Source organism: Amblyomma maculatum, chromosome 3, assembly GCF_055883805.1.
Source record: "Amblyomma maculatum isolate TAMU_Amacu chromosome 3, ASM5588380v1, whole genome shotgun sequence".
Classification (NCBI taxonomy): domain Eukaryota; kingdom Metazoa; phylum Arthropoda; class Arachnida; order Ixodida; family Ixodidae; genus Amblyomma; species Amblyomma maculatum.
The window spans coordinates 74,922,100-74,950,073 of NC_139346.1; the positions used below are offsets into that span (position 1 = coordinate 74,922,100).

At 44.0% G+C, this 27,974-nt stretch overlaps 1 protein-coding gene across 1 annotated transcript; it reads left to right on the forward strand.

Annotated features, from left to right (window-relative positions):
* On the forward strand, positions 1-27,944 carry LOC146194994 (phospholipid-transporting ATPase ABCA3-like). The gene is made up of 9 exons (XM_084596694.1): positions 1-196; positions 2,235-2,413; positions 12,881-13,009; positions 14,376-14,493; positions 15,664-15,818; positions 18,146-18,301; positions 21,143-21,353; positions 25,302-25,554; positions 27,884-27,944. Exons 1-9 carry the CDS (start codon positions 1-3, stop codon positions 27,942-27,944), a joined length of 1,458 nt encoding a protein of 485 aa, XP_084452820.1.
* The last annotated feature ends 30 nt before the right edge of the window (positions 27,945-27,974 follow it).

A 27,974-nucleotide genomic window follows, 5' to 3' on the forward strand; every position in this document is an offset into this window, starting at 1 on the left:
ATGGCGGTGACGTTCGGCGTCTTCTATTGGCTCATCCTGACCCTCGCCGTGCCGCTGATGGCCATCGACGGCATCGAGCCGTCACTTGCCCGCTACGTGTTCACCTCCGAGTCGGCCAAATACTTCTCGTCCTACACGCCCTGTCTCGGCACCTACTGGATCCTCAAGATGATCGGCATCGGCGTCGACTTTGATGGTGAGAAAAATGAGTAGCGCTGATTTCGTAGTCCAGGTTGTCAGCCAATAAAAGGCGTTGCGTTACTTAAAGGTTGTGTTTGCATGTCTGTGCACTTCAGGCATCCTTTCGTTGTTTCCACGGTTATCCATATCATTTTTTCCAGCGTGTGCTATTTCACTCATATCGCTTACCCTCATCGTTTTGCTTTCATTTTCTAATACAATTTTCCTCGGCATATGGTTTTGTATTTCGACATCCCTGAAAATTAGAAATCTGAGGCGAAGATTAAATTTAAGCATTTCTTCTCCTTTTCACTCTTCTTTTTTTAATTTGGCAGCCGAATTGCCGATAAAACGTTAGAGTTTTCAGCGCGACAATTGGCTGCCAGCTACGACTGAACTGTGCTCTATCAGTCTCTATCTTACTCTTTGTTGGGGCCCGATGAGCAAACAATCTTAAAGGGACACATAAAGTATTTCTTATCTTCCCTGGTGGCGTACTGCACCTTTCAGAACAAATCCTAACCGGTGAAAAATGGCAACGAAACCCTTCAGAACATGCAAATGTAAACATATATATGGCATGCACAGCTTCACGTACTGAAAAAAAGCTCGGCGTGAGGTAACTGTCATCTCGCGAACTTCGATGAATACAAGAACAAAATGCACTAATGAAGCCTTATGCTACACAGCTTTAATATCGCAACCCCATAAAGCTGTCATCAATAACGATTGTCGCGATTTGGGAGTATCATCTGCGTGAAGAAAAAGGCAGAGCGTAAATTCATGTGACAATGGAACGACGAAAGCAGCACTTACTGACGGAACAGCAGACCGGGTCAGCGCATGTTTTGTCCTTCTCTGCTGTTGCATTTGTAACAGCTGTTCCGTCTTTTCATTACAACGTAAAGTTGTTTTTTTTTCAGTATGTTTAAGTCAGATTAATATGGCTACCATAGACACATGGTTCGCCCTATTTTGTAAGGTTGTAAGGTGTAACAGCAAGAAATTGAGGCAGAGACAAAAACGGGGAGGGGGGGAGGGGATATTGAGCTTCACACCATTGAGGCACTAACACATGCGGCTCCCCATGGCGATCCTTGTTTGCGTAGACATGCTTTGCTTCTCGGTTAATTATTGATCCATTATCTCCCAGAGACTAATTATGATTAAATCCTAAGCTACCACAATACGTGAAGGACAAAACATCTTATATTTGTACCTCGGTTGTCCATCAGAGACTAATTATGATTAAATCCTAAGCTGTCACATTACGTGAAGGACAAAACATGATAGTTATAAAGCTCCACTTTAGCCCATCCTTGCGACCGTACCCGCATGACCTATGAGTAGCGTGTCGAACACGAGATATCACGGGATCTCGGGACGTGGACCAATTCCTGCCAGTGTCGCTTTCCATGCAGGGCCCGTCCGAAGCATACTCGTGGTTTTTTCACCCCGCCTGTGTGGCGCAGGTTTTACGGCGCTCAACTACTGTTCCCAAAGATAAGGGATCGAATCGTGGCCTCGACGGCCTCTTTTCGATGGAGGTGAAAAGCCAGGCGCCCATGTGCTGTGCGGTGCCGAAATTTTCGGAGTCATGCACTACGGCGTCTCTAATTTCCAGAGCCGCTTTGGGAAGTTAAACCGCACAAACAAACCAGCCAATCGTATTTTTTCGCCCACAACGCAAACACCGACGTCAACGCACTAATGTCTAAAAAGCACGGTTTTTACAGCTACTACTTTAAATAAAAGTTGATAACGCTGATTTTTCGGTTTGTTATACAGGACGTGCCTTGCTATCAGATTACTGCGTGCACGTATCGCTTCTCTGTCTTCGCGTAAGTGATTAGGCACCCACGATTAGAAAGCAGAAACCAAACCATACCATAAAGCAGAAACAAATCGTTCCAAACCCTTTCTCGGAGCGTATATCACGTGCCTCACGCAAATTTTGTTCTTTCTTTCGAGAAACATTCAAGCGTCTCTCATCTGTTGTAGACAAATACCAGCAAGCGGACTCACGTACCAAATGTTTGCTCCTGCTGCTCCAGGAGCTGCCGGCTGGGACCTGTGCAGCACGAAGGCGTTCGACCTGGACAGCGTCAGCATCGGGTACATCGTCACCACGATGCTAGAGAGCGGCGTGCTGATAGCGTTCCTCACCTGGTACCTATCTGTGGTGCTGCCTTGGAACAGCCAGACGCCTCGACCCTTCTACTTCCTCTTTCAAGTGCGTCTATATATATAAGAACAGCTTAAGATCTTCAGTCCTAATGTCATACGATAGCGTCCTCCAGTAATTAGGCTGCATGCTGTGACCAGAATATGTAATGCGGAATGCGGTCAAATGAGGCGCCTTTATTTCTGAAGTTTGGTTCACATTTCATACGATCGTGATTTAGATCATGTTGAAATGACATGAAGTGAGAAAACAAAGAAACTGGGGCACAAAGCACTAGATTTACGTCGGCGAAGCTATAGCGAAATATACAAAAAGCATCATCCTGCTCGGGCACCAGCTTGGCATTTCCTTGTGACATAACAAGTATTTTTCCGCCACTGCGAACGTGACTTATTCCCCACGATCTACGTCACTGGAGGCGACTATAAATTACGGAGGACAAGATGAAAGGGAAACGAAATTTAACTTTTGAAGTCAGAACTTCATCCTGGTGCAGGAGGACAGAAAAGGAAGGGCGTAAAAACCCACCTCTGCCACAGTAGAGTGAGACGACATGAGTTCCCAATATGCATGCATACCTCGACTTCGCCTAGTTGAAGGCACTGCAGGCTGGCCATTAGAACAACCTTGCACTGCATTGATAAATTACCTCGGTCTATGCGTGTCTAGAGCCAATTTTATCGCATCTGCGCAGTCGCAGTTCTGTTTAGTTTAATAATTACGTGTATATTGTTCTGGTAACCTGCTAAGCTCTTATGCACCCTGTATTTTTTGGTAAATTGTGCGCGAATATGACTTCGAACTGCCTTTGAAAGCCAACCAATTATGAAGCCCGTAAATGCAATTGGCTAATTAGTCATCATGAAACTATTTGTTGGTCTCCCATCAATCCCATCTGTAGCTGAGGAAGTTGTGCCGTGCACCCTGCGCGCTCTACAGCAAAAACTGTTATAGGGAGCTCAGACACTATTTCAATCGCGTCATCGATTATACCACAGTTTGAACTCTGCACGTGCGTTCCTCAAGGGTCCGTGACTGCTGTATTATACTCCAAAATTATGAGGAGGTCGACCAGGATTTGACAGTTGGCGGATTGGCCGTTGGAGCATCGATGCTGAGACTCCTCTTGTGGCAGCGTCACGTTACTAACTTCGTAGTATTGCGGTTCAAAGCTAAGGAAGCCCTCCACAGGCGGCTTCGTCGCCACGGCAGACACTGGCCGTGACTCGGTCAGCGTTAGCAGAACGTGGAGACGCTAGTATTCGCGACAAACTGGTCCCCTCCCAAATTATCACGCAGTACGTTCGGTAATACTGCGACCGTTAGACAGACTCGTTCGGACTGGCTACCCCACTGCCAGCGCGAACCATCGACGGAGCTGCCGTCAGCTAGACGCGTGGTAACGAATAAACAGCGCGATTGAACAGTCAAGCACCGTAAAACGCCGCCTTGACCGTGTTAAACACTACAAAACTACATAAGCAGATATAGTTGTCCTGTTTTTAGTTACCCATGTTTTGCGCCAAAACGCAACATCTACAAACGATCCTACTGGACAATGTTAAAGACCAAAAAAAATAAAAGTAGTGTCCATTTCTGAAGAACGCTGCCATGTTTCCTTTGGTACCGATGCATCGACCTAAAAATAAATATTTTAAAAATGAAATGCCCAATAAAGAACACTCCATTCGATGCGCAACAGAGGTCCGTGCTTGCCTGGCGGCTCGTCCCCACCGTCGAATGCGCCGTGCGATGACGTCATTACCACAACATTCCTGTTCAGCCGCTACATTTATCTATAGCAATTAGCGACTCACAAATTGCAACATTATCCCACCTGCGTGGTCGCCGCCAGTGCCTTAAAGGAATGTGAGCAATTTAGAATTTCCTGCCCCATGGCTCTGAACAATAAAGGCGGGGATGCTACCCTAGAATTCATTCTTGAATTAATACTTTTACAGCAGTTGACAACAGCAATGCGTTACACTGTAAAAACAAAAACACCTTATTAGGTGTTTTCGCATGTCTATAACTAACACCCATGCACCCTTGAAAAAAAGTGGCTTCAGAGTGCCAGTACACCCTCAAAGATGGTGCTTCGGTTGGTCATAACACCCTCCTATGGGGCCAATGCACTGGGGTATTTTCATCACCTTTACACCCTATTGTAGAGTGGAAGCAGTGGCATTGCACCCTTACACCCCTTGATAAAAATCAGTGCGGATAACGTCCATATATTGCATTCCCTAATTAGGAATTACTTTTGTCACTACACGTTCCTTAATGCTTTTCCTATGTGCACATTTGCAATCAAGCTTAATGGTATTCCTTTTAACCACCTGTAATGCCAAATGAGCATGTAAAGAGATGCTGCATGCCATTATTTTGACATCTCGAATGGCCCATGCCAGTATGATTGTTTTTTCAAATTCACAGGGCATGTTACAAAAAAATGTCACACAGAAGGAAACTGGAAGTCTTTTATTCGGCATAGAAGGGTCAGGGTTCGGGCTAGTGGGTGCTCGGGTGCTGGTGGAGGGGGGGGGGGGGCAGGGGGGCACTTGTGTCCTGTTTCTTCATTGATGCGCGCTATGGAACCTCATTTATTTCACAATACTGCCACTCTACACCGAGAGCCTAGCAGACGGGCAAAAACATACATGGTATGTACGTAAATACCTAAAAAAATGAAAGAGGCAAAACAGTTCCAACAAATGCAGACAACAAAGTATACAATTTTTTTCAAAAACAGAACCGAACAATGAACACAACAGCATGGTGACAATAATCGCAGTACACAGTATTAATCCTATGCTTTGTCAGTGTCAACGAGTGCGCATGCATAAAATTCGCCTTAAGCGATGAAATAAAGCGTCGTGCAGCGCATCTTGGCTTCGACACGCAGACGCCCAAAAAGAGGTGCTCTATAAAGCAGCACAAATTGTCAGACCCCTTGTCATATGTCAGATTGAACAGCCAAAATCGACCCATTATTAGAACAATACCCTAAGTAGAGTCGATAACTCGAAGAAGCTTCCGCTGCTGAATGAAGGGGAAATGCTCTTCAGCTTCTTTGATGCTGTTCCCAGTATATCCGACGCACGGCGTGGCAGGCTTTTCTTCCTGTTCTTTGATAAAATTGTGAAAGAAGTGCATAACAGAGCAGCTGTATAAATATGCACTGCACCTGGCAAAAAGCAAATTCAACATATTTTCTACTCTATATTTAGGATACGCCAATGCCCCTTTAGCGTACAGCAGTGTGCAGGAAAAGGGCCCTATCGAAAACCACTGGTGGTTATCTCACAATTAACAATGCAGAGTATACTGTTATGGTTGGTTCAGGAGGCACAAAGCCAGCAGTCTGATCAAGTCATAAATGAGAGCACATAAGGTCAACCCATTTTTATTCATGCAGCATGCTGTTGCATGGTAATGTTAGATTATGCAAGCTTTTATCAAACAAAAATGGCTACACTCATCAAAAGCACCTGGGTTAGAGAACTTCAATGCTGCCCCACGAACTTTTCATTTCACGTGAATTGGAATGCTTATTATGATAGTTAAAAATGTAAATAAACAATAAACAACACTGGAGCACGGTGTTTACTACTAAAATATTAACAGCTGGCTCAATTGAAGGCTTCACAGAAGGCCTACAGCATACACTGCACTGGTCAAGTAGATACTGCAGAACCAAACAAAAAAAAAAAACGTGGACAGAGCGCATACTTAACATGAGGCACTACAAAAAAAACAAAGTGCATGTAATATATAACACATAATGCATTTCTGAACTTTTGCACGTCTTCTTGTGCTAAGTATGAACCAGCCAAGCCCTAGGTCATCGCAATGCTTCCTGAAGTGTTTACATTTAAGATTTAGTAACAAGAAAAAAGTGTTCTCGCTGCTCTATGTGGCAGTTCTGAAACTTCATCACACATTATACATTGAAAGTGTACACTGGAGCTTTGAGTTGAGCGACAATTACATGTGCAACAGCAGAGCATTACCAAACAACCAAACAGCAGAAGCTCTAAAAAATGTCAACACTGAAGCATGGCATGTTAAAACATTTCCACGCATAGCACATTGTATGCACTGACATCCAGAACATCAGTGGTGAGCCTCAAGAGGCGGCAGGAAGCTCAAGTGTTCAAGAAGTTGTAATCGTTATAGCGGCAGGCAGTCTGAGCACTTTGAAATACTAAAGGTTCGAAAACTAAAAATATGTTGACTAACTTGAAATGCAAAAATAACAATTTGGATTTATTGAGAATGTTTACTATAAATGAGAATGTCTATGACAGTGCCACATGGTTAATGCATGAAATGTTAGCATCTGTAGTTGAAGGCATTATATTTATACAGCATGAACCTTGAAACACAGCAGTATTTTCTCCCAACCAATGTGGTAAACCTAATCTCAGAAGAATTAAAATTATTACATCATTTCAAACTTGGCTAGCAAATTACAGCATTTTTTTAAAACAACTATTAAACTGCATTACCCACCTTCAGAAGCCTGTAGGATACGACAGTGTGGCAAATATTTGTTTTGAAGCAGTCTCAGATTATATATTCCAGACATTAGGAACATGTTAGGTAATAGCATGCATGAGCAGGTTGAGAGACCCCTTTCCAGCAAATGCTAAACCCCACCAAGCTGCCTGCAAGAGCCATCTGATAAAGCACTGCTGGTCCACTGCAGCAGAGTGCTTAGTCAAATGGCACACTGCACCAATCTTGACATTACCAGTACTTCATCAGGTGAAACTTGTATGCAATATGACGCGTGGTAAGCCTGTGATGGCAGGAGTCTCTTAAAAGTGCTTTTGATTGTACTTACAGTGCAAATAATCATTTCACAGCAAAGATTTCACAGTTGTGATGACAACTTGTGTAGTATTTCTATTTAATTATGAATCACTAATACATATTACAAGTTAGACATTAAACCATTTTAGAAACAAAGAAAATTCGCTAATAATGTCGGTTTCGAGTAGGCTTCCTGAATATTCAAATGAAAAAGAGAAAACTTACAAATGATACAAACAACATCCAGAGTTCCCGGCTGGTTCCCAATGTTTGCCAAGAGTTGCAGAATGCATACTGTCTGTACATCTACAATAGAAATAAGCAACACAACAATGGTGTACCTCCTTGCAGGTAAAAACAGACAGCCGAGGTTTGAGGCGATAATTTATTGTCTAATTTAGAAGGCAAATAAACAAAATTGAAAGCATGTAGAGGCACGCAAACTGAAAGCCAAACATCTGACAGCAAAAATTAGCAAAGCTTGTGAAGATTCGAATCAGGTATCACCTAATACTCTGCTACTAGTTGAACAGATTCGAAAAAGCTGCACCATTACAATGCAGAAGAGCAGGTAATTTAAATTTAGCTAATGCGAAAATTGTTACATATGAAGAAATGCACAGGCTAGTTATGGTTTTATTATTCTTTCTGATGCTCAGCCATGTTTTTAGTATATCTATAAGGCAATGCAAAATGGTAAAAATGTAGGCATTTAGCGAAAAACTGCCAATTAGATAGCACATGCAGCAAACAGAAGGAAACAGCTTAATACTTACGCTTCTTTCTCCTTTCACGCATTCCCTCAGAACATACTTCGAGCACCCGGGCAATGTCCTTTTTTCTTGCACGAATGGTGTCCTTCAAAACCAAGACAAGTGTCTTGTTAAGGCCAATGTCAACTGCCTCTTTGCCGTCCTTCTTGATCAGCATGTTGACGTCATGTAAGAACTGCAAGTTTGTGTGAATGGTAGCCATAAAGAATTCATTTTACACAATGTTTCAAGTAACTGAATATTAAAAATCATTGTACAAAAGCAGTGCCTTTGTACATATCTGACAAAAAAAAAAACTGGCATTACCAACCAGCAAATACAAATATTTACTAAGGTTGGAAAACTGCAAAAACCATCAGTATTTTGCCACTCATCGCCAAACTGCAAGCAATATTAAGGAAAGTCTAATATAAAAAATAACAAAGCAAAAATTATGATCTTCCTTCCCTCAACTTGGCACACGGCTGAATGGCAATAAAATATGTAATATATCTCTAAACTAAGGGTCCCCGCTCAGCTTTAAAAAGTAGGCTTCAATTCTTAGAGACAATCTACAGACATGCATCGTTAGCTAATGAAAGTCAAATTGTTTTCTGGGCCCTTTAAATCAGTAAACTGCTTTCAACACATACATTACAAATTTTTTAATAACAGTAAGTCACAAATTTCCCTGCAATATGCGCACTGTGATGAGCAAAGAAGGTAAACATATGCTACTAAGGCTATGATAACCGCTTCATATGTACATTTAAGCAAAAGACAAAAAAAAAGTAAACATCTGGTCAGAATCAAACTCTGTAATAGCAACATCCGGTACAATATTTGGCCACGAAATTCAAGCTGCCGACCTCTACTTGAATGCTGAGGCATCAGTATCGAATATCCATTTATTCTAGTCTAAAGACACTACAAAAATCAAGTAATGCGGTCAAACAGTTATGTTGAAATGTGACCACAAAAATAATGAAAACTGGATGGTTTGAACCACATCAGCTGACTTAGCACGTGTACAAGTGCCTTAATTGAAGTCTTGCTGAAAATAAAATACGTACCTAAATGATTCTTCGAGAGCGAAAGTAAACGCCATAACAAAAGCAGCATAATAAAAATGCAAATTCACACTCCATGCAACCGCAAAATATGGTCCTCGTAAAATGAAAAATGCTCCCATTGTGATTAAAAAAGGCAAATCCAGACGCGGGGAGTTAACATAGGCTGATGATAGCGGCATATAGTTTACGCAGTTTGGAATAAACTATTATGCAACCAGGCCGGCCGACCAGCGCACTTCGATGCCGAGAGCACGAGCGCAGAGGCGTGCCGCGCTGAACGGCCGCCGAGAACGAACATAGCCTCCTCGAACAAAAAGTTTAAACAGAAGGGCTGCGGGAGGACGCGCTCCGAGCAGCAGGACGGTGCGCGCCTATGCTGAGAGTAAATAAAAAAAAAAAGGGGGGGGGGGGGTCGCAGCGCTCCGAGTGAAAGAAGACGACGAAGCATGAAAGAGGTTTCAGGAGAGCGAGCGCGAAGTGTAAGAGATAAGGGAGGAGGGGGGCGTCGAGAGTGCCAGGAGAATTAAGGTAGTACGCCAACATGACCTTGCCGCACGAACGGAAACGTTAGAACAAAACCGAGTCGTTGCGAACTGAGCGCAAGTATCAAACTGTCAAGAAACGAAAATCGTTTCGTGAACCTCCTGCGCGTACAAAATGCAAGGAAACGTAGCACATACATTATTTCTGTTCAAGAAAGTTGCGACTGATGTCCTTGCGCGAAATCTGCGTAACTCGCCGCGACATCTACCACATGTGCGATGTCATTTTGGCAGCCATGTGAAAACAAGCGCGTGTCTCACGTTTTCATTTCAGCACATTCTGGAGCGTTCCGGCACAAAAAGACACAGAATGCAGCAATCCGGTAGGACACTGTTCCCACAAAGCGCAATATGCGTGAGAATAGGCTTACCTTTACAGACGATTGCGTCAGCCGCAAAGTACGCTGTCCGCCTTCGTATCACCGGCACCGAACCAACCAGTGCGATTTCAGCGCGAGTGCAATGTAGTCGGCGCATATACCTCTTAGTCACGCAGAAAAAAAATCGTCCATGCCTTCTTCCTTCGAACATCTCAAACATAAAGCGGTGCAGCAGTCCTTCGGCCTGAGCAAAGCAAAAAGAATCCCGGACACTTGCCGACACGATATATGCCCGTTTGCGTTAAACACCACATGTAGAAGGCACTTCACAAGCGTACACACTTCTGTAACACATATGCATGGAAAATGCAACGCATTTCACGAGGGTACAAAATCGAAGAAGCACATTCAGCATTCGCCGAAACGTGGTCGAAACGCACCCCACAATGCTAACGGCCATATTGTGAAATTTGAAAAGAGCGTTCGTAGCTACCGGCGGCCTCCTGGCGGTGAAATTTTGTTTCAGTTTCTGTTTCATTTTTAGAAAGCACTCGTGTGTAATTTTAATTTTAGCGTTACTTTTGGTGCTTTATTTAGGTGTTGGGTTATATTAGCAGCGCCGCTTGTGTATAAAAGGCTACGAAATTACGCAGCCATATACCCCCAGCATGTTAGGTGATATTGCTTGCCCGTAACACCCTAAGACATATTCTCCAACCAAAGCACCCCTTTGGCATACAAGAGGTGATTTCGAATGGCACGAACACCCTAGACTCAGGGTGTAAGGGTGTTTTGAATCAGACAAATGCCCAAAAGGTGTTTTTGTTTTTACAGTGTAGTTCGATACTCGCCAGATTGCAACGTTTCCGAAAGCTTATTCAAAATTGTATGGGATATTATCATATTGACGCCGCATCTCATTATCGTAATTCTTGTTTTCTCTTCAACCTTCCCTCATGTTGTATGAATCTTACACTCTGTTTACTAGTAGGTATACTTCAAGGACTTTCCTCCATAACTGCTTCGTTATTATCCGCATAGATTTATTTTTTTATTTATTTATTTATTTTTCTTCATGTGGTTTGTCTACTCAGAATGATAGCTAAATTTGTAATGAGCACTATATAGCTTTTAAAGAATTATCGTGCCTAAAATTTTCCCGTCAACTTTCATGTTGCGTTTCCCATTTTATTATTTCATGTCAGTTGTCTCAGATGGGCAGGGAACGAGAGGAAAGCCACGGTATGCTAGTTAGAAACGAGTGATAAAGCAAACATCCTAAAATAGAATATTTAAAATTCGGTGTCAGAATTAACGAACCTCAATATGCGTTGCTCAGACGTTCACAATTTGGGCTTAACTATAGTTTTAGAACATTTTCGTTAGTTACGAATCAGCGTTTGGCCATGTCGTTTACCAGCTGCCACGGGTCAGAGGCATCCTCAAACGTGTACGATCGAGGCTTCAAAGGCACAAGGTCGTGAACACTTAGGATGAACACGCGAGCACGTGGCCGCTCCCTTCAAAGTGCTATTGCCTTCTACCCGGCAGTGCAACTAAGCTGCGTGGAGGGTCTTGTAAAGCGCCAATGCCAGGTCTCTCAATGCAGTCTCAAATCTGCTTCGATCATACCGGACGCAGCGGCGTTTCGTATAAGAGCTATCACCTCTTCTTTTCTTCACGTTAGGTCTAAGCGACCCTGTGCATCTTTTAAGGCGAAAGCCTTAAATGGCTCTAGCTGTCGTGGGCAAAATGTGTCCCGCTTTCGCGGCGTTCTGAATGGCCGAGGCGGGATGCGTCCCTGCCATCTGCAACGCCACACTTGATGGCGCGCCAAGGAACGCCACGCGGCAGGAACGATGGTGTACCGGCCAAACTCACTCTTGCCGGAAAAAGTGTGATAGATACTGCGCCCCCTATTCCTGTAAACGAATAATAATTATATGTATCACTGCAACTAATGCCGACAAAGGGCTAACGATGAGAGGCAAATTATAGGTTATGAAGGGTAGGCTTTCGCCCTTCTCCTTTTAGGAGACATATCTAAGAGACCCTACAATTTTTTTATCTCATTACCAGCGGAAGTAACACTTTCGCACTTAATATAACTAGGTCTGTACCAGGTGACGTTGTATATAATATGATGACGTAAGTGACAATGCTAATTGGTACGAGTGAGGTAATAGAGACAATAATTAGGGTATTATTTTTTAAGCGAGTACAAATGTGCATGTGACCTAACGAAAATCTACAAAGGGGTCAAGGCAGAAAGCTGGGCTAGTTGGTGTGTCATCTTTAAAAAAACGGCTAGCGCATATAACACAGACAAAGACATAGGAGAAGGCAGGACTAGTGCTCGTCCTGTCTTCTCCTATGTCTGTGTCTGTGTTATATGCGCTGGACTTTTTATTAATGATCCACAAAGGGCGCTGGCGGACTGAAGCCGTTAAACCTGTAGAATCATATCCCTAAATGTGCAGCCTACGTTTCCTACAAATCGTTTGTTTCTTTTGTTGCATTCAGTATATCCAGCAAGCAGCCTCTAGAATTAAGCCAAGCATCCTACACCGACCATAAATTCAAAAAGAAATCTGCTTGCTAGATTCCGTCCTCTAAACAGTGCACGCAGCTTTTGAACAAGACTCTAGATTCCTATTACTTTATATAGCAATTTAAATTGAGTGTTGACGCTGACCATGATACTAGTAGTGGTAGATTATAAAAGAGCACTGGACAAGGGTTGAGAGGGCAGCCTCAGTTCGCAAGTCGAGCCAACGTTTCGACTAGGGGACTTTTCTTCGCCTGGGCCTTATCAAAGCGTTGGCTCGGCTTGAGAACTGAGGCTACCCCTCAACTCTTCTTGAGTGCCTCTTTCATACTGTGTAGCCATCTTCTTTCATTTGTTCTACCCAGTAGTTGTACATGTAATCATATTTAGGGACTAAAGGCATGGCAATGTGACAACAGAGGATGTAAATTACCCATACAAATGGTTATGTTTCGTATGCAGGTCAGCTATTGGATTCCCAGCGAGCGAGATCAGAAAGGCGCCAAATCCAAGTACAAGCGGATGCATTCGCATCACGAGGAGCTGCCACCGAAGGCGCTGGTGATCGCCAGCACTCGGGCAGTCACTATGGTAGGCGAAATCAATCGCACACATGGCACCGCATGACGGAAAATATAGTCGCTTATGTTAGCCTGCTTTGACTATCACTGAAGTTTATTTTCCACTTGAAGCCGCATATATCCGCACGCGAAGGGTTCGCTGTGTTAACAGTTATGTTTGCGAACAAAACATTGTACTCTGAACCACAATAAAAATTATTCGTCGTGTAGAGTAAAGGCACGTGTTGCGTAATGAGAGTACATTGAAAATAATAGCCTTGTGACTGCACTGACGTTTATGCCCTGTTGTTGATTGCAACGGGATGAAATCTACATCCTTATCACACGTATTCTAGCAACGCAATCCTGAACACGCGACTAAGTTAATTTGGTTAGATTTGTGTTGAGTTCTGATTATAAATGTGTTGCCATGCTTTTTCTTGTGCCTCTCAACGGCAACTGAAATCGCGCCGTTCTCGCCACTTTGAGCATTAATAGTAAAACGAGGACGAATGATACTCACACGCAACATTTCTTTCTTTATATTTCTCACTAAAACAAGGAAAATCATTCGAAGGCGTTGGCGGCGCCATAGTTCATGTACGAACTTGTTGAACCAAACAAACCATTCTTTTACAATAAAGTGGATGTTGGTATTATGGCTGCTTCTTTGTATCCAGCATGTTTCGAGCATCGTTAATAAAACGTATAGACGGTCAACAGGCCTTGAACTAAGCTTCACAAGCGTCAGCCATCGGCCGCAGCCGTAGTCGCTACTACTGCTTCGATTTTGGCTCACTTCCGCGCTTGGTAAGCTTCTCGAAAATGGACTAGTCTGGCTTCTGTTCGTTCGATGGTCTCGGCAGCCTGGCTGAAACGCCCGAGGTCTATGACTTTAGCGAGATGTGTATGACGCATTTACCTATCCTAAATGAAGGAGTGGCGCATATGGAATTTCAGGAAGACGACGATGTTCACTGCACAGTGTGAGAATGTTCTGCATTAAGAACTTGATGAAGGTACTGATGTTTACTGCACAGCAGCGCGAGGGGGTGCTGAGGTTTCACGCAAGGCTTTACCGACTCCGGCGAGAGCATAGTGCTCCGAGTCATGCCTGGGCGACGACGTTTGCCACACAGCGCAAGATGAAAACGATGCTGTTTGCTGCGCTACGTCAGGTGAAACAACATGCGGCGCAAGAGTAGGTGGCTTCGTATGTGGAACGCATAAGAGTACAGGCGCAGGAATAACGCGAAACTTCCTAATGAACCCAAAAGAGCTAACAGTATAAGCCTCCTACTTACGTCACACAAGATAGCGCATTCGGAGGCTGTTGCGCGCTCATATCTGATGTTCACCATTCTGTCCCAACCATGCATCGTTGCATCTCTACGCAGGAATTTGGCCAAAAAAGAGCTCTGGACTCTGTCGACCTCAAGATCCTCGACAAACAAATCACCGTTATATTGGGACACAACTCAGCGGGCAAGACCACGGTTATAAAGACCCTAGCAGGTTTGCTCAGTTTTGGTCATCAAAATACGCTCAGAAATGATTAGAAGACCGCTTACTAACCTTTAATACATGAACTCGTTGTATAGTAATATACTACTCTCCTGCAAGTACTTTTCAGCTAGGGCTATCTGAATTTTGGCATAGTTATCATGAAGGGACATAAAGTGAAACTATAACCCTTAATTCAATCACTCTGCGTGAATATACTGATTCAGGTGTTTTCAAAAGTAGTTTACGGATTTTTTTATTGAAGATTAGTTTGTCTTTGCTTACGAAGACTCCGTATCCTTTCAGAGCAAATAAATTATTTTGGGACCATATAAGCCCCGCCTCGAAGGGTATGATGCGGTAGCGTTGACGACTCACTTTCGCGGCTTCGATTGCAAATCCTCGTTAGCGAGCGTGCATTGCGCTGCTGGCTTTATCACTAATCGCTTAACCCCCGGGCATATTATTTGACGCATATAGTTACGCATAAACTAGCAAGCTGCTACATCACGTAAAAGATCACTCGACAGACACTGAAAAGCTCGCTTTAAACAAGCAATGCGGAGGTTCCTGCGTAGCCTAAGCATAACCCGAGCCTCTCCCGCCTGCAATGGCCTGCCCGAGTTGACAGTGCCTGCCAACTCGCTAAGTTGACGTGGCCTTCCCAGGCACCACGAACCATGAGCACGTATTGACACAGTACTGACAATTTTGGTCTATATATGAGCAATGCATTGCCCATGTACTCCAATAGTGGGCCTACTATTCGTGCTTGCTGGGTTGTGTCGCACAACCCGACAACCACGCAGTTCCGACTGTCACATGACAACTGGCACCTACCATATTTTATTCGCTCGTATTTCCGAAGCGGATTTTGTTGACCACATGAGGGCTTAACACTCTCTTATTTATTTTCTCTAAAACTCCAGAATTTATCAATACAAGCAAAGTTTAGTTTACTCATGGGATATCTTTACTAAGCTAAAGCCTAGTAAGCCAGAAAGAATACCAGTGTTTTCGTCTAGTTATTTCTAGCACGCATTTGTGCATTTTCAGAATGTCCCCTTACAAACATTGTAAAATTCGGAAGCCAAGCGAAACACCACTGGTACAAGTCATTTCTAGAATCGTGGTGATGATGGATTTTCTGATGCAAATTGCAATCGTCGCCTTTTGGTACAGGCGTTGTGCGTCCCACGAAGGGCAGTACCCAGGTGTGCGGCTATGACGTAGTGAACCGTCCAGCGCAGGCGCGCAAGAATATCGGCTTCTGCCAGCACCAGGACGTCTTCTTCACTGACCTCACCGTCTCCGAGCACCTAGTCTACTTCGGCCTGGTACGACTGCCGTGCCTTTTTAACCAGACGACCTATAGGCTCGAAAAATAAAGATGTGCTATTAGTAACATGTGACTACATTTTTAAAACTACAGACGCGTCATGCACACTGTAGCTTAGTCTTCATAACACCTCATTCGGACGAGCATCTAGTGCGTTTCTGGCAATCACCTCCCCCCCCCCCCACTAGTCGCGATAAGCGGGGCTAAGGTGTTTTGTGCACCTACTGTGTGCGGAATGCTTTAAAGTAAAAAAAAAAGTTATTTTACATTCCCTAAATGTGCGCTGCTCAATACAATTTCTCACATGCTTTTTCTGAACATGTTTATTCCTTAGCGTGTGAATCTTGGAGTTTACTCAGAAGAAGTGAAAGAGACGTATTTATTTACACTTCGCTGTAGTGTTAGTTCCCCCGACGCTCCAAGGCGCTTCAAATCATTCTCTGATATGTCGACACCAGATTTAGCTTTCAGGAGCTGGCAGCATTACGTGATGCGTAGCGTATACACCAATAAATGAGGGCCGGGAGATTTTTGAGGAATGCAACACATTACCGCTGGCTAGGAAAAGCAAAAAAAGTAATCATCATCATGATCATCATCAGCCTGACGAATTTCTCCAATTACCCGGTTCTGTGCTAGCTGCATCCACTGCAAAAAAAAAAATAATAAAGTCGGTAAAATGTAGTCATTCGTAAAAAGTTCGGGAGCATTTTTCCTTCAATTCATAGCATAGTATTCCATCTTGTGCTAATTCAATTCTGATCATAACCTTGCTTGTTTTTCATTTATAATCGCTTATTTTCAACACGCCTTGGAACGTTTTCAACGGAAGATACACATTAACACTGACGCAGGCTATATTTTTCGGCTGCTTTTGTTCTTCTTTAGTGGTGCGCATCAAAATATTTGTTACATTATCAAACATTCCTTAAGGTATCGTGATTCTGGGACTTCAAAGCATCCCAGACCATGAAATCTACCATTAAAAAAAATTTCTTAGCGAGAAAGAAACGACGCAGTGACTGCCAACCAAATTAGCTGACTCATAAGAGATATACGTGCAGTTTTATATGTGAAAAACAATGCCGCAGAGCTGCGCACTTTGATCTAGCACCGCGAGTTTCAATCCCAACTTCACTGTACCAGTTGCGACGCATTACATGCGGTGGACTTCGTCATCGTCTTGTTTTTCTTGAACTTCACTGTTCAACATCTCGAAAGCTATACAATATTCTCGATTTAAAACAACTAGGTTCACCTTTACATTCGGCAGCCTCTAATGAGGCAAAATAAAATAAGTGTTTAAGGGCAAATAGGAATTAACAGTTAATAAGCTGTCTTTGAACGCGTGCTTCTACGGACGTAATGGCCACCTGGCGACGCAACCTATATTCGAAGAGGTATAGCACGTGCAACTTTCTGGTGTGCATTAACGTTAGCGCTACTGATCTTATAGTTGGCAATTTGTAACTGGATTGATTATATGAATCTAAACGTTTAGCGTAGAATCTCTAAACCTTACTATTAGTGAAACACACAAGCACGTCCTAGTTTAACTGTATGGTTAACAATTTAAGCTCATTCTTTTCAATATCACGTATGCCGACTGTATTTCAACGGTGTACAATGCTTTCCGACTACAGAAACTTCCCTTGTGGTTGGCATGTTAACAGGCTCCTATGGCGGCGAAATATTACTCTAATCCACTCCCCACCTGCAGTGCGGACCCTCAGTGAAAGATGAGACCCTGCTTTTATCATGGCGCCCATGACGTCACAGTGTGCGAGAATGTTAAAGGGCTCCTGAAATATTACATGCGGTAATACTCTAATGCAAGACATTCTAGGGTCCTTATGAGTATTCGAGTCAAATTTGAAAGCTCTGCATGGAGCATGCAATTTACAATTGTTAAAAAGTGCTCCTGGCGAACGCGCGCAAAACTGCATGTGACGTCACATGGGCTTGCAGGGCGCACCCGCTCATTGGACGCTCCCAAGTTACGCGGATGAGATGGGGCGTGATGGGACATCGTCGCGACATGTTCTTTTTTTCTTGCGCGCCGGGCGGGCTGGAGGGGAGAGGAGGAGCATCATTTTCGGTTGCCTATATCTTCAGTGATTATAAACATGGCTTAAAAATATTTCCGCTGCGGTGACGATTGGTGGGATACCTATTACTTCGGCGCGTTTTCTAGTTTTCGTAATTAGCTTTTCATGGGCCCTCCAACTTTAGGTTATGTTTGGTAGTCCGAAAAGCGCGTAAGCTCTACGCAATATAATCCCTTCTTAAAAAGCCTAATCGCCACTGCCTGGACTGCGTACGCAGCTGAAGGGCATTCCGTCGTCGCTGATTGGTCAGCGGGTGGAGGAGGTGCTGGATGACCTTTGCCTGACTGACTGCGCACTCGCTCTGCCCCACCATCTGTCCGGAGGGACGAGGAAGCGGCTCAGCGTGGCCATCTCCGTCGTGTCCAAGCCCAAGGTACGCATGGGACTCACTTTTTCTAGCAATGGTAGTTACGTGTGTGGAGTAATATGCCACCCCCCCCCCCCTATATAGCGGGCTAGTGGCAAGTAACACGAATCTTTTGTTCCCTACTATTTAAGACTTTTGACTATAGATGCCTATAGTCAACGACGTGGCGCACATTTCATGAATTCTATCACCATATGATTCAGGTTTCGATAGTTAAACGTATATTCCTGTCTAGTCAAGCCATACTCTACGGCCATCTTTCAATTTTCCCATGTCATGTGCGGCGATATTTTTTTTACCTGTCGCTCAACCCTGCATTTCTGCACTGTTCAAATAATATATTGCGCATGAATAAAGCTTTCTTCTAAAACGTCCTTCTCAAGAGATCTACTAGTATTGTTCTCAAACTGTATCCATAAATGAAAACGTTATTTTCATAGAAAACTTGTCAGTTTGTGCTTTCAAGGACATCCCTACAGGGTTTCATACAGGTGTGGCTTTACCGTTTGTATAAAGAGTTTTCACCGATGGTTGCTTGACGACTGCTTGGACTGAAAAAAATAAACAAAAATAAAGCGCCGTGAGCCGACATTGAAATCGCGCAGGCACAGAAAGATTAGCTTGCATACTCCGATGTACGCTGAACTGGGAGGTTTTCGGTACCCTAAATAATTTTATGAGTGTAATTGCTAGAAACTCATTGCTGTCGCCTTTTTTTTTTCTTCCGTTAGGACCTACTGTCAGTGCAAACAAATTTAGCTCTTTCGCAATATGTTTTTTTTTTTTTTATCTGTGCCTGTACTTGCCATTAATACTTCCTGTCCTGCAACTATTACTTCACGCCAGCTCCTAATATCAAACGTCCAACCACCCATTCAGTTATTTTCGTAGCAAATACGAGTGCTTGTACTAACGCCTGTCGCGCTATTACATGCCTGTTATATAAGTGCGGACAAAAGCAATCGTAACACGGTTCTACAATCTAACATATTAAACACACTGCCTAGCTGAAACTAGAAGATGTGTTTTCACTGTTCCATAACTACAGCGCAAGAGGCATGACAGAAATGAAGGAGGGTGTGGTGACCCTCCTTCATCTCTGTCCTGTCTTTTGCGCTGTAGCTATAGATCACTGAAAACATCAACTCGCCCAACAACTGCTTTTGTCAAGTTTCGTTGTTGCCCAGGGGCGGATAAAAGTAAACTCGGAACACTAATGCATTCATTGTATTCCGTGCGTTGCTTGACTGAAGCTAGGAGCTTTGGTGCGGGCGTGCAGATCAGCAGTGGGCGCTAGTTAGCATTCTCATTGACAAGTACAGCTTCTCCTAGTTGCGTGTTGCGACATTGCATGTTCTGTTAACTTATGGCCGCCTATGTGCCTCAACGGGTATAGCTCTCGGCTGCTGAAAATGACTTCCCGGCTTTATCCCTGTCCGCACCACCTGCTTTTCTACGGCGCCAAAAGAAAGTTGCCCGTCTACTGGGGAATGCCAGTGAATTTTAAAGCACCCCAGGTGGTCAAAATTGTCGGAGACCTCACTGCGGCGTCACTCACAGCCTGAGTCAGGGTACTAGAATGGCCTGCCCACCGAAGTCGATACAATCATCGACCCCAAAAAAAATATTTCAGCGGCTCATCGCAAACATCTCATTTTGATCATCGACCCCAACATTCTGAAATGGCTCATCGTAAACATCTCATTATGATTTTTGTTGTACTTATTTGCCCTGTAACGCTCACTTCCTCATGTAATTTCTCACATGAGACCTTTGAGGCATGAATAAATAAATAAAAATCTCTCTAGTTTTAGTTTTAATCCCTTCAGCGCACCTGGTGATTGGAAGAGAATTGATGTTTTAAAATGAATCAATCCTACGGACGCAATCACCGGATAAACTGCGGTGGTGGGCGAATTTTCCAAAGCTCCAGGATTAGCGGGTAATCCTTTTGGCCGGGTAGGGTCCAATCGCGCTAGAGGATAACGTTTTTCACTTCTTGGTGCCGTTGCTACCAGAATACTACGCTGCAGTAGACTTTTTTTCCGGCCGCTCTGAACGAAATTTGCACTAACATATGAATGGATTACATACAGGTTTCAGTGCACGTGCCTAACGTCTGGTTTGAGTCGCCTTTCAAATTTTAACCCTGAATGAGACTCAGCTTCTGTGCTCGTCTGTACTTTACGTGGTTGCTTTGGCCCCTGCACTCCTTCAGATGCTTACACATCCTATAGCGCTCTACGACGTAAATAAGGCGGAAACCAAAGAAACACTGCTTTCTGGAGTTAGCATTAACATCCGGGCCACCACAGAAAAGGCGTCGTGGTTATGAAGCCCTTGAAGACGGCAAGAGCTACCCGTCTTCTACCACTCCTGCTACCCCTGCCATGGCTGTCAGCTAGCAAAACTGGCAGAGGGAAGGCTCCCCGCACCACCACAAAATAAAGCAGCTTCGAGGACCTTAAACCTCTGCCTCCTCTTAAAGAAACCTTGTGCCATTTGGAAATTTCTTATAACGGAACTCAGCAGCTTTTGAGTCTCATATCGCAATTTCTTCGCTTGTTTTTGTCACTTCTTTTGCTGTATTCGTCAGCACATCACCGCACACCATCGATGGTAGAGGTTAAGAGCCCATGTTTTTCGCGGGGCGAAGGAAAAACTATGCTGCATAACTGAATAACTGTAGTTTTCGGAGGCAGTAGAGATAAATCTTTACTCGTCTCCGTAGGCGAGACAGAGGCTCAAACCACAGTGGGACCTCTGCAGGCTAACGACGCAAAATGTGGTCCGTATCTTCTCATTTCAAGATTGCAATAACAGAAGGAACAATAATGTCGTACGCAGCTGATCCTGATGGACGAACCTACAGTTAATATCGACCCGGAGAACAAGGGCGAGATCTGGGACCTACTACTGGACCTTCGCCAATCGTGCGCCGTAGTCATTGCCACGCACGACATGCAGGAAGCCGACGTGCTCGCCGATCGGCTCGTTGTGATTGCATACGGCCGCGTACTGTGCTCCGGGTCGCCGGCCTTTCTCAAGAATAACTTTGGTAAGATCGGGGTTTTTTTCGCTGCCCCAAACACCATTGCCTCCTTACTGTAAGGCATCTGAGCTTTGTGCGCCCTTTTAAAACTGTACTCGTTTTATACGAGCCATTTTCTGTCGACTTACATAATAGTACAGTGCCCTGTATTCAAGCTTGCAGTGCTTAAAACAACTTTGACGTTTCAGACGGGTGACTTGAGGGCGTCTGGTCACAGCCCTTGCCACGTTTGGCATCGCAGATTTGAACACCCCGATTGATCGAGGCACAGAGGCTTTGCAGTGCTTCGATTCTTGTTGCACAAGCGCAGTTGCTTTGTGCGAAACGTCTTCGCTGTGACGTTCAATACATGCTACTTCCCTTACTTTATACACAACACAGCATTGCGAATATGTCGTTCGGCCAGCACTAATGGGGTAAAAAAGGTGCAGTAAAATGCAGTGCCCTTTGAAAAAAGCGACTTTTCTAAAAAGGCCCATCTCAACAAAGGCTTAAAAGTGGTTTCCAACACAATTTGTGGCATTACTATACCTGCGCTAAATTGTCTACAAGGCTGGTACAGACACGTAGAAAGAAATTTTAGAAATCGGCAGACATGAACGGGAGCAAGTGAATAATGAAGTTTCAGTATGCAAGGTAACAAAACAAGCTGTCCTTGTGTTTTTCGTTAAGGGCCCCATTTTCATTTTCCTTCGCTCAAGGGTTCGATTTTTGGTGACCCGTCGGAGCAGTCTGTCCGTGCAAGTAGCTACAGTGTACACATCATAGCTGTCACCGATTCCTTTTTGGTGCAAGCTGAAGGTGTGTTTCCCAGTGCGAAGACAACGAGAGCAGCACGCGCCTATGGCGGGCATAGGATGGCCGTCTTCTTGGGCGCCATCATGTGACCTAGGGTGGGCCTTAGGGTGGCCCCCATCTTGAGTGGCAACGCGTGACCTAGGGTGGTACTTGGGGTGGCCGCCATCTTGGGTGGCATCCCGGTACCAAGGGTGGGCCCAAGGAGGTCATGGAACCTCTGGAGTGTAGGTGGTGCGTTAAATGCGAAGCCGGCCTCCGTCACCTTCCAAGGGGCAAGAAGGGCATATCGCGAATGGTCCTTCATATATAATGTCCTTTCAGTAGCTGTACGTGACTCTGCACTTGTCTGGATATCTTCACGCACTTTTATATCACATGGGAAAGTTTTCAACGAAAACATATTGAAAAGAGAAATGACAAATGCGCTGCATTATTGGCTCATGACGTGGCATGCGCAGGATGTGTATAAATGTGCTGTATAGATTATCTCGCGTGTAATAGCATCGAGTCTTAAATCGTTGAATAGCTTATGTCGAGTGTAATTGCACATTAGACGTATTGCAAGTCTTAATTGTTGTAAATTAGAACAATGTTAGCGAGCCGCCATCGCGCGACGCGTAGCGAGCGCGTGCGGCGGCGAAAGATCAGTCGTCTGGCCTACCTGGCAAAGCGACAGCAGCCCTGGGGAGAAAGGCCATCAAGGGGAGGAGAAAGATGAACTTCGAACCGTACGGACTCATATAACCTCAACTATTAGTTTAAATAATAATAAACGGTGTTTAAAGAAACAAAAATGCCATCCTGAAATTAATTTGTGCACCATCAAGTAATAAGAATCGCCTACAGTTCTTTGTAATAAATTCTCCTTTACGCTACAGCATCAAGTGATATATTGTTGAACAGCTTATATCGAGAATGATATATTTCACTTTAATATTTGCAGAAATTAGTTAATGTCTGTTAATAGGGTTATGTAATTAACAATTGAAACTTAAGCTGCAACATCAAGTCATGTTGGTGCAAACAGTATCTACGAGCAGAATTCAAAATAAAACGCTAAATTGCGCACAACGGTGTAAAACTGAGCTGACGCTAGTCTCAGTCGGTTAAAATTAATAAATGCTCGACATAAGCGAAACTGTAGCACTCAATTTTTATGTAATCACAGCAAGTAAGGAATGTTAAGTGATCCCACTATGCTTTTTTGCCCCTTCAAGGAACCAACCTCCAGCGCTTTGTGCGTCACCTCAGTTAGCTGCTGGTGGAAATAATGTGATAGAAGGCACAAAATCGATAATTTGTTTTTTTCTGCACTTAATTTCTGTAGCATCATGAAAGTTTTGCACCTTCAAACATTTAAAAGGGCTCTAATCTTATCACGGTGCTACCCAAAAGAGTTCGAAAGATGTCACATTAGTTCTCGCACTGGAAGTTCTCAAAGTTGCAGCGTTAGTATAGTATTCAAATGTTATTAATCCCAATAAAGTAACAAAGTTATGCTGCACTAACGTTGATAATGCAGGCTACGGATGTCGCTCTTCCGGAGAGAAAGTTTTCATGCTTTCAGCGAAGCATATGTACCGCAATGCAGATCTAAGGGCATATTATCATCCCGAAACAGTGTTCATCAGTTGGTCGGCACTGATTGTTAGACTCTGTTTACGATGTGTTATGTGCACTACGAGGGTCTATTTGATATCGCAGGAAATTTTATGGTCCAAGACGCAGTGACGAAATTCCAAGAGCCCTCTGTAATCTGCAATGCAGAATTACGAAAGCCGGAGCGTTCCTGCTGCGCACGGTGCATCAGTTTCGGTCTCATTATTACTATGAACTAAATGTACCGTCATGATCATTGCTACTGTAATATTTGTCATTATCACTAATTGCAACGCCGCTGTGAGCGCTATACTATCATCCTTACGGTATAAAATTAGAATTGTGATGCCGGGATTGGCGTCAAAGCGCTCGGCTGGGAATCTGACGGATGGAGGTTCGATCACCGGTGAAGACAGGAGTTTTATTTTTTGGATTGAGAGGTGCCGCTGACAACGCACGCACGGACAGACACGCTATCGGTACATGAGCAATTAAAGGTTTTTAATTTTGAAGAACGTTATAGCTGGCCGGCGATTACGCCCACTCTTGTCACAATGTAAGGCACATGAAACATGCATTTGGCAGTCTAAATAAGGGATTTAAAAAAAAAATGATGACTTCATTAGGATTTTTTCAAATGTACACGTGCGCAAGTGCTCGCGAAATTCACACGATGCGCTTGCGCTGGCTCAGCCAACCTCACCCTCCCGCATTGGCGTCCATGGGGGACCTCCACTCCAGAAGTTCTATATAACCTCCTTGGGTGCGTCACAGTGTGGCCGCCATCTTGGGTGGTTAGAGTGGCGACCCAGCATGATGAACACTGCTTCGGACTTGGAGAAGTTCTAACTTTAACTCTCAGAAGTCACGTTACAGTCCCAGACAAACCGACGCAAAGTCGAAATATTTGAGAAGAGGTAACACTCGTTAAAAAATGCGTTCCAGCTTAATATATGTAATATAGGCACGTAAGGCTAACAACTCGAGTAAAGTCTTCGACGGCACATCTGCTGTTTGTTGCATCACTGCATTTGTCTCGCGCAGCTTATGTTCACATTAGCTCTCGTATAACGTTGAAGCTTTATTTACTATAATCAAAGTTTTTTAAGAGTAACTAACACTATCAGCATTTGTTGCGTCGTCTCACAACCAAAAATTCACGTTACGAGAGCGACATAAATTGCCGAAGACTGCCAAAGTGAGGAGAGTCAGTGACTGAAAGGTGCTTAGGCTCCCAAGAACATAAAATTATGACATCTAACGAGGACACATTTTTACCGAACATTAAAGCGACACCCTGGCAACCAAAAAGAAGCCTTATGAGCAAGTTGTGTTTCAAGCTATCTTGTATTGTTTCGGAAGTGTGATATCTTACCAAAAACCGCTCGACTCATGCAGGCGTTGCTCTTTTTGCTTTTAGCGGCGTGCCACACATTCTTCAGTGGGTGCTGAACTGGCATTTCATGTCAAACATTTGATGTTGTTGGTAAATGATGCCTTGCGGAACATTGCTCATCCACTTCATGGTTATGTCCTGTGCTGTGGCTACCTGTACAGGCCCGGGTTATCAGCTTTCCATCAGCAAAAGCCCGACGCTGTTCGACAGGACCGCGGTGATCAGGGTCATCAGAGACACGGCGCCTGCAGCGCAGGTGAAGGAAGAGCGCGAGGACGAAATTGATATCGACCTCAACATTGCCAGCACGGAGGGCTTCGATGCCATGTTCGCCACGCTCGAGCGAAGCTCCCGGGCAATGGGCATCAGCACAATCTCCGTCACGGCCACCAGCTTAGAAGAGCTCTTCTTGAGGTGCGCTCGGCACGTACAGCGCTCCTTTCCACGAGAACACTGCTTTATACTGCGATACTTATTGGGGCATCGATTTCCGGTTACGCCGCGTCGCCATTCTAACACCTAGAATTTTGTAAAGGAAAGGGCAGAGAGAGAGAGGCAGCAAGTGCAACGCATCATGCTAATTTGTTCTCACCTTTGCTCGTTTTCCTCACTGTGCCTCTCATTTCTGGCCCCCACGATATATGGAAGCATGAGTGGCTAAACGTGATGCATGAATAATTTACAGCACGACCCAAAGACATCACCATCTCACATTTAGCTCAATTAGCGCTTTAGTTAGCTGTACCTTATAAATAACTGACGGGTGAACTTCCCGTCGCCTAGCATGCATGCATTCCAAGGTTCAATTGCACTTATTGATTTAAAAAAAAAACGAGAAGTTGAGAGTCATGCGACACTGCAGATGCTCCAAAAGCACTCAAGACAAAAGTCGCTAATGATAGGCCTGGACTTGCAGTCTGCACGAAAATTCTCCTCCTATTCACTTCGTGCATGAGTAAGCTCTTCAGGCGAATTTGCGTTCATCTGCGAGCATAACGTATACAGACATTGTTTAATAGGTGAAAAACGCTGCCTATAAACAGAGCCTGTTCCTGATTAAGCTGCATTTAATGCCGTGCAAGTCGAGACGAGCAATTGGAAATCAGTTCGAAAGACAGCTTCAAGTTTTCTTGTCCTTACGATTACACCAACTGTTTATTTCGTCCTTGACATGTTACAGGATCAACCTTGAAGAACTGTCTGAAGAAGAGAAGAACGCGTTTACAAATGAAGGTAATCAACCTCGTTATTGTTGCTTTACTTGTACAACCAGTTTAATATACAGAGTAAGCAGCGATATAACAGCTCCTCCTAACCATTTTGCATTATTAAAGACAAACCCACTGCGAAAGTACGCTGAGTTACTGAGGTATTGCAATATAACTGGCCTTGTCAGCCCAGAATACTTTTAAGCTTACCAATAGACCGCGCTAATTCTTCGGTTTCATTTTTTTTTTGCATAGATTTTACTGCGTGTCGACCGAGCTAAGCATTAAATATTCACTTAATATACATCGCTCTACAGGAACCTATTAAAACACAATGCTTCCGCTATACTTGCCTCCACGAAATAGTATTTTAAACATGTTCTTAAAAGTTTCTCACCTAATCGGAATCAGCGCCGCGTCCAAACTATTTATTTATTTATTTTTTTATCTGTTTTTGTTTGTTTGTTTGTTTGTTCGTTTGTTTGTTTGTTTGTTTTTTTGTTTGTTTGTTTGTTTGTTTGTTTGTTTGTTTGTTTGTTTGTTTGTTTGTTTGTTTGTTTGTTTGTTTGTTTGTTTTACCCTCTAGGTGCAAAGTACATTAATAGAGAGGAACAGCAATTCACGATAACGAAGAAAGAACACGAAGCATAGCTTAAACTATGGTACAAAACAATATTTACATAGCATGTTGTCACTCAGAGCGAGGCGTTGCAGGGGTGGGTACATATACAGTTATCATTATGCATCAACAAACGTGCAAACAAGCGTGCAAACAAAAAAAAAGACAGACACGGTTTCACGGGGATACAGCAATGATATGGTTGCAAAGTATTACAACAGCTAAAAATTATTAGGGTTAACCCTTCTTTTAGAGCATTAAGGCTTTCTAAGCCTTAATATGAAAATCATATCCGCAAAGGCGCGGTCACCTCCGCTCCCTCGTACGGGCAGGTGAGAAAATAGAGAAGAAAAAAGAAGGGGGAGAGAAAGACGCGCGCCGCAACAACAGCCGTCGTCCACCGCCTAACCACACCTCGACTTTTACAAGGCTTGCTCACACCCTCCTCTCCCCAGCCGTCTACGTCACGCTAGTTGTCCTTTTCTCATTTTCTCCCAACACCGTTGGCGTTTAATTGGACGGTACACCGTCGCTCCTGTCGCGTGGCGTTCCTTGGCGCGCGTTCAAGTGTAGGATTGCAAATGGCAGGGACGCTAGACAAAATGAGATTTCTGGTTGGTCGCTTCGATTTTGGTGCCTGGTGATGTCACTTCTCTTTCGACCAATCAGGTGCGCCGCTGACCCGGACAGCTTTGTTCGACGACAGTATGAGCCAATAAATACTTTCTCCGAACGTTCCCGGAAACAGGTTCGAGCGAAAATGTTTGAGCGACTGAATATCCGCTTTTTAGTCGTCGCTGCCTACTCTCTTGGTTAGGTTTGGTGCTGCACAGCTCAACGTTGACATTATTTTTCGGTTGCTTTCCCACGCTCAAGTGTGCTTTCAATCGTATGCATGCATTTTTGCATGTATCAGTACGTGCAAATACTACCTGACCTTCTGGTCGAGCACATGGGATATGAGGAGTATGGCATAAACATGAGTTTCTCACCATTGAATGCGCGGT

What these genes read in the sequence shown, in the direction of transcription:
- LOC146194994 (XM_084596694.1), top strand. Translation starts at nt 1, where the DNA reads ATGGCGGTGACGTTCGGCGTCTTCTATTGGCTCATCCTGACCCTCGCC. An exon ending in ACCTAGTCTACTTCGGCCTG is followed by an intron (nt 15,819 to 18,145) that starts GTACGACTGCCG and finishes CTGCGTACGCAG; the next exon opens with CTGAAGGGCATTCCGTCGTC. An exon ending in TTAGAAGAGCTCTTCTTGAG is followed by an intron (nt 25,555 to 27,883) that starts GTGCGCTCGGCA and finishes TGCATGTATCAG; the next exon opens with TACGTGCAAATACTACCTGA.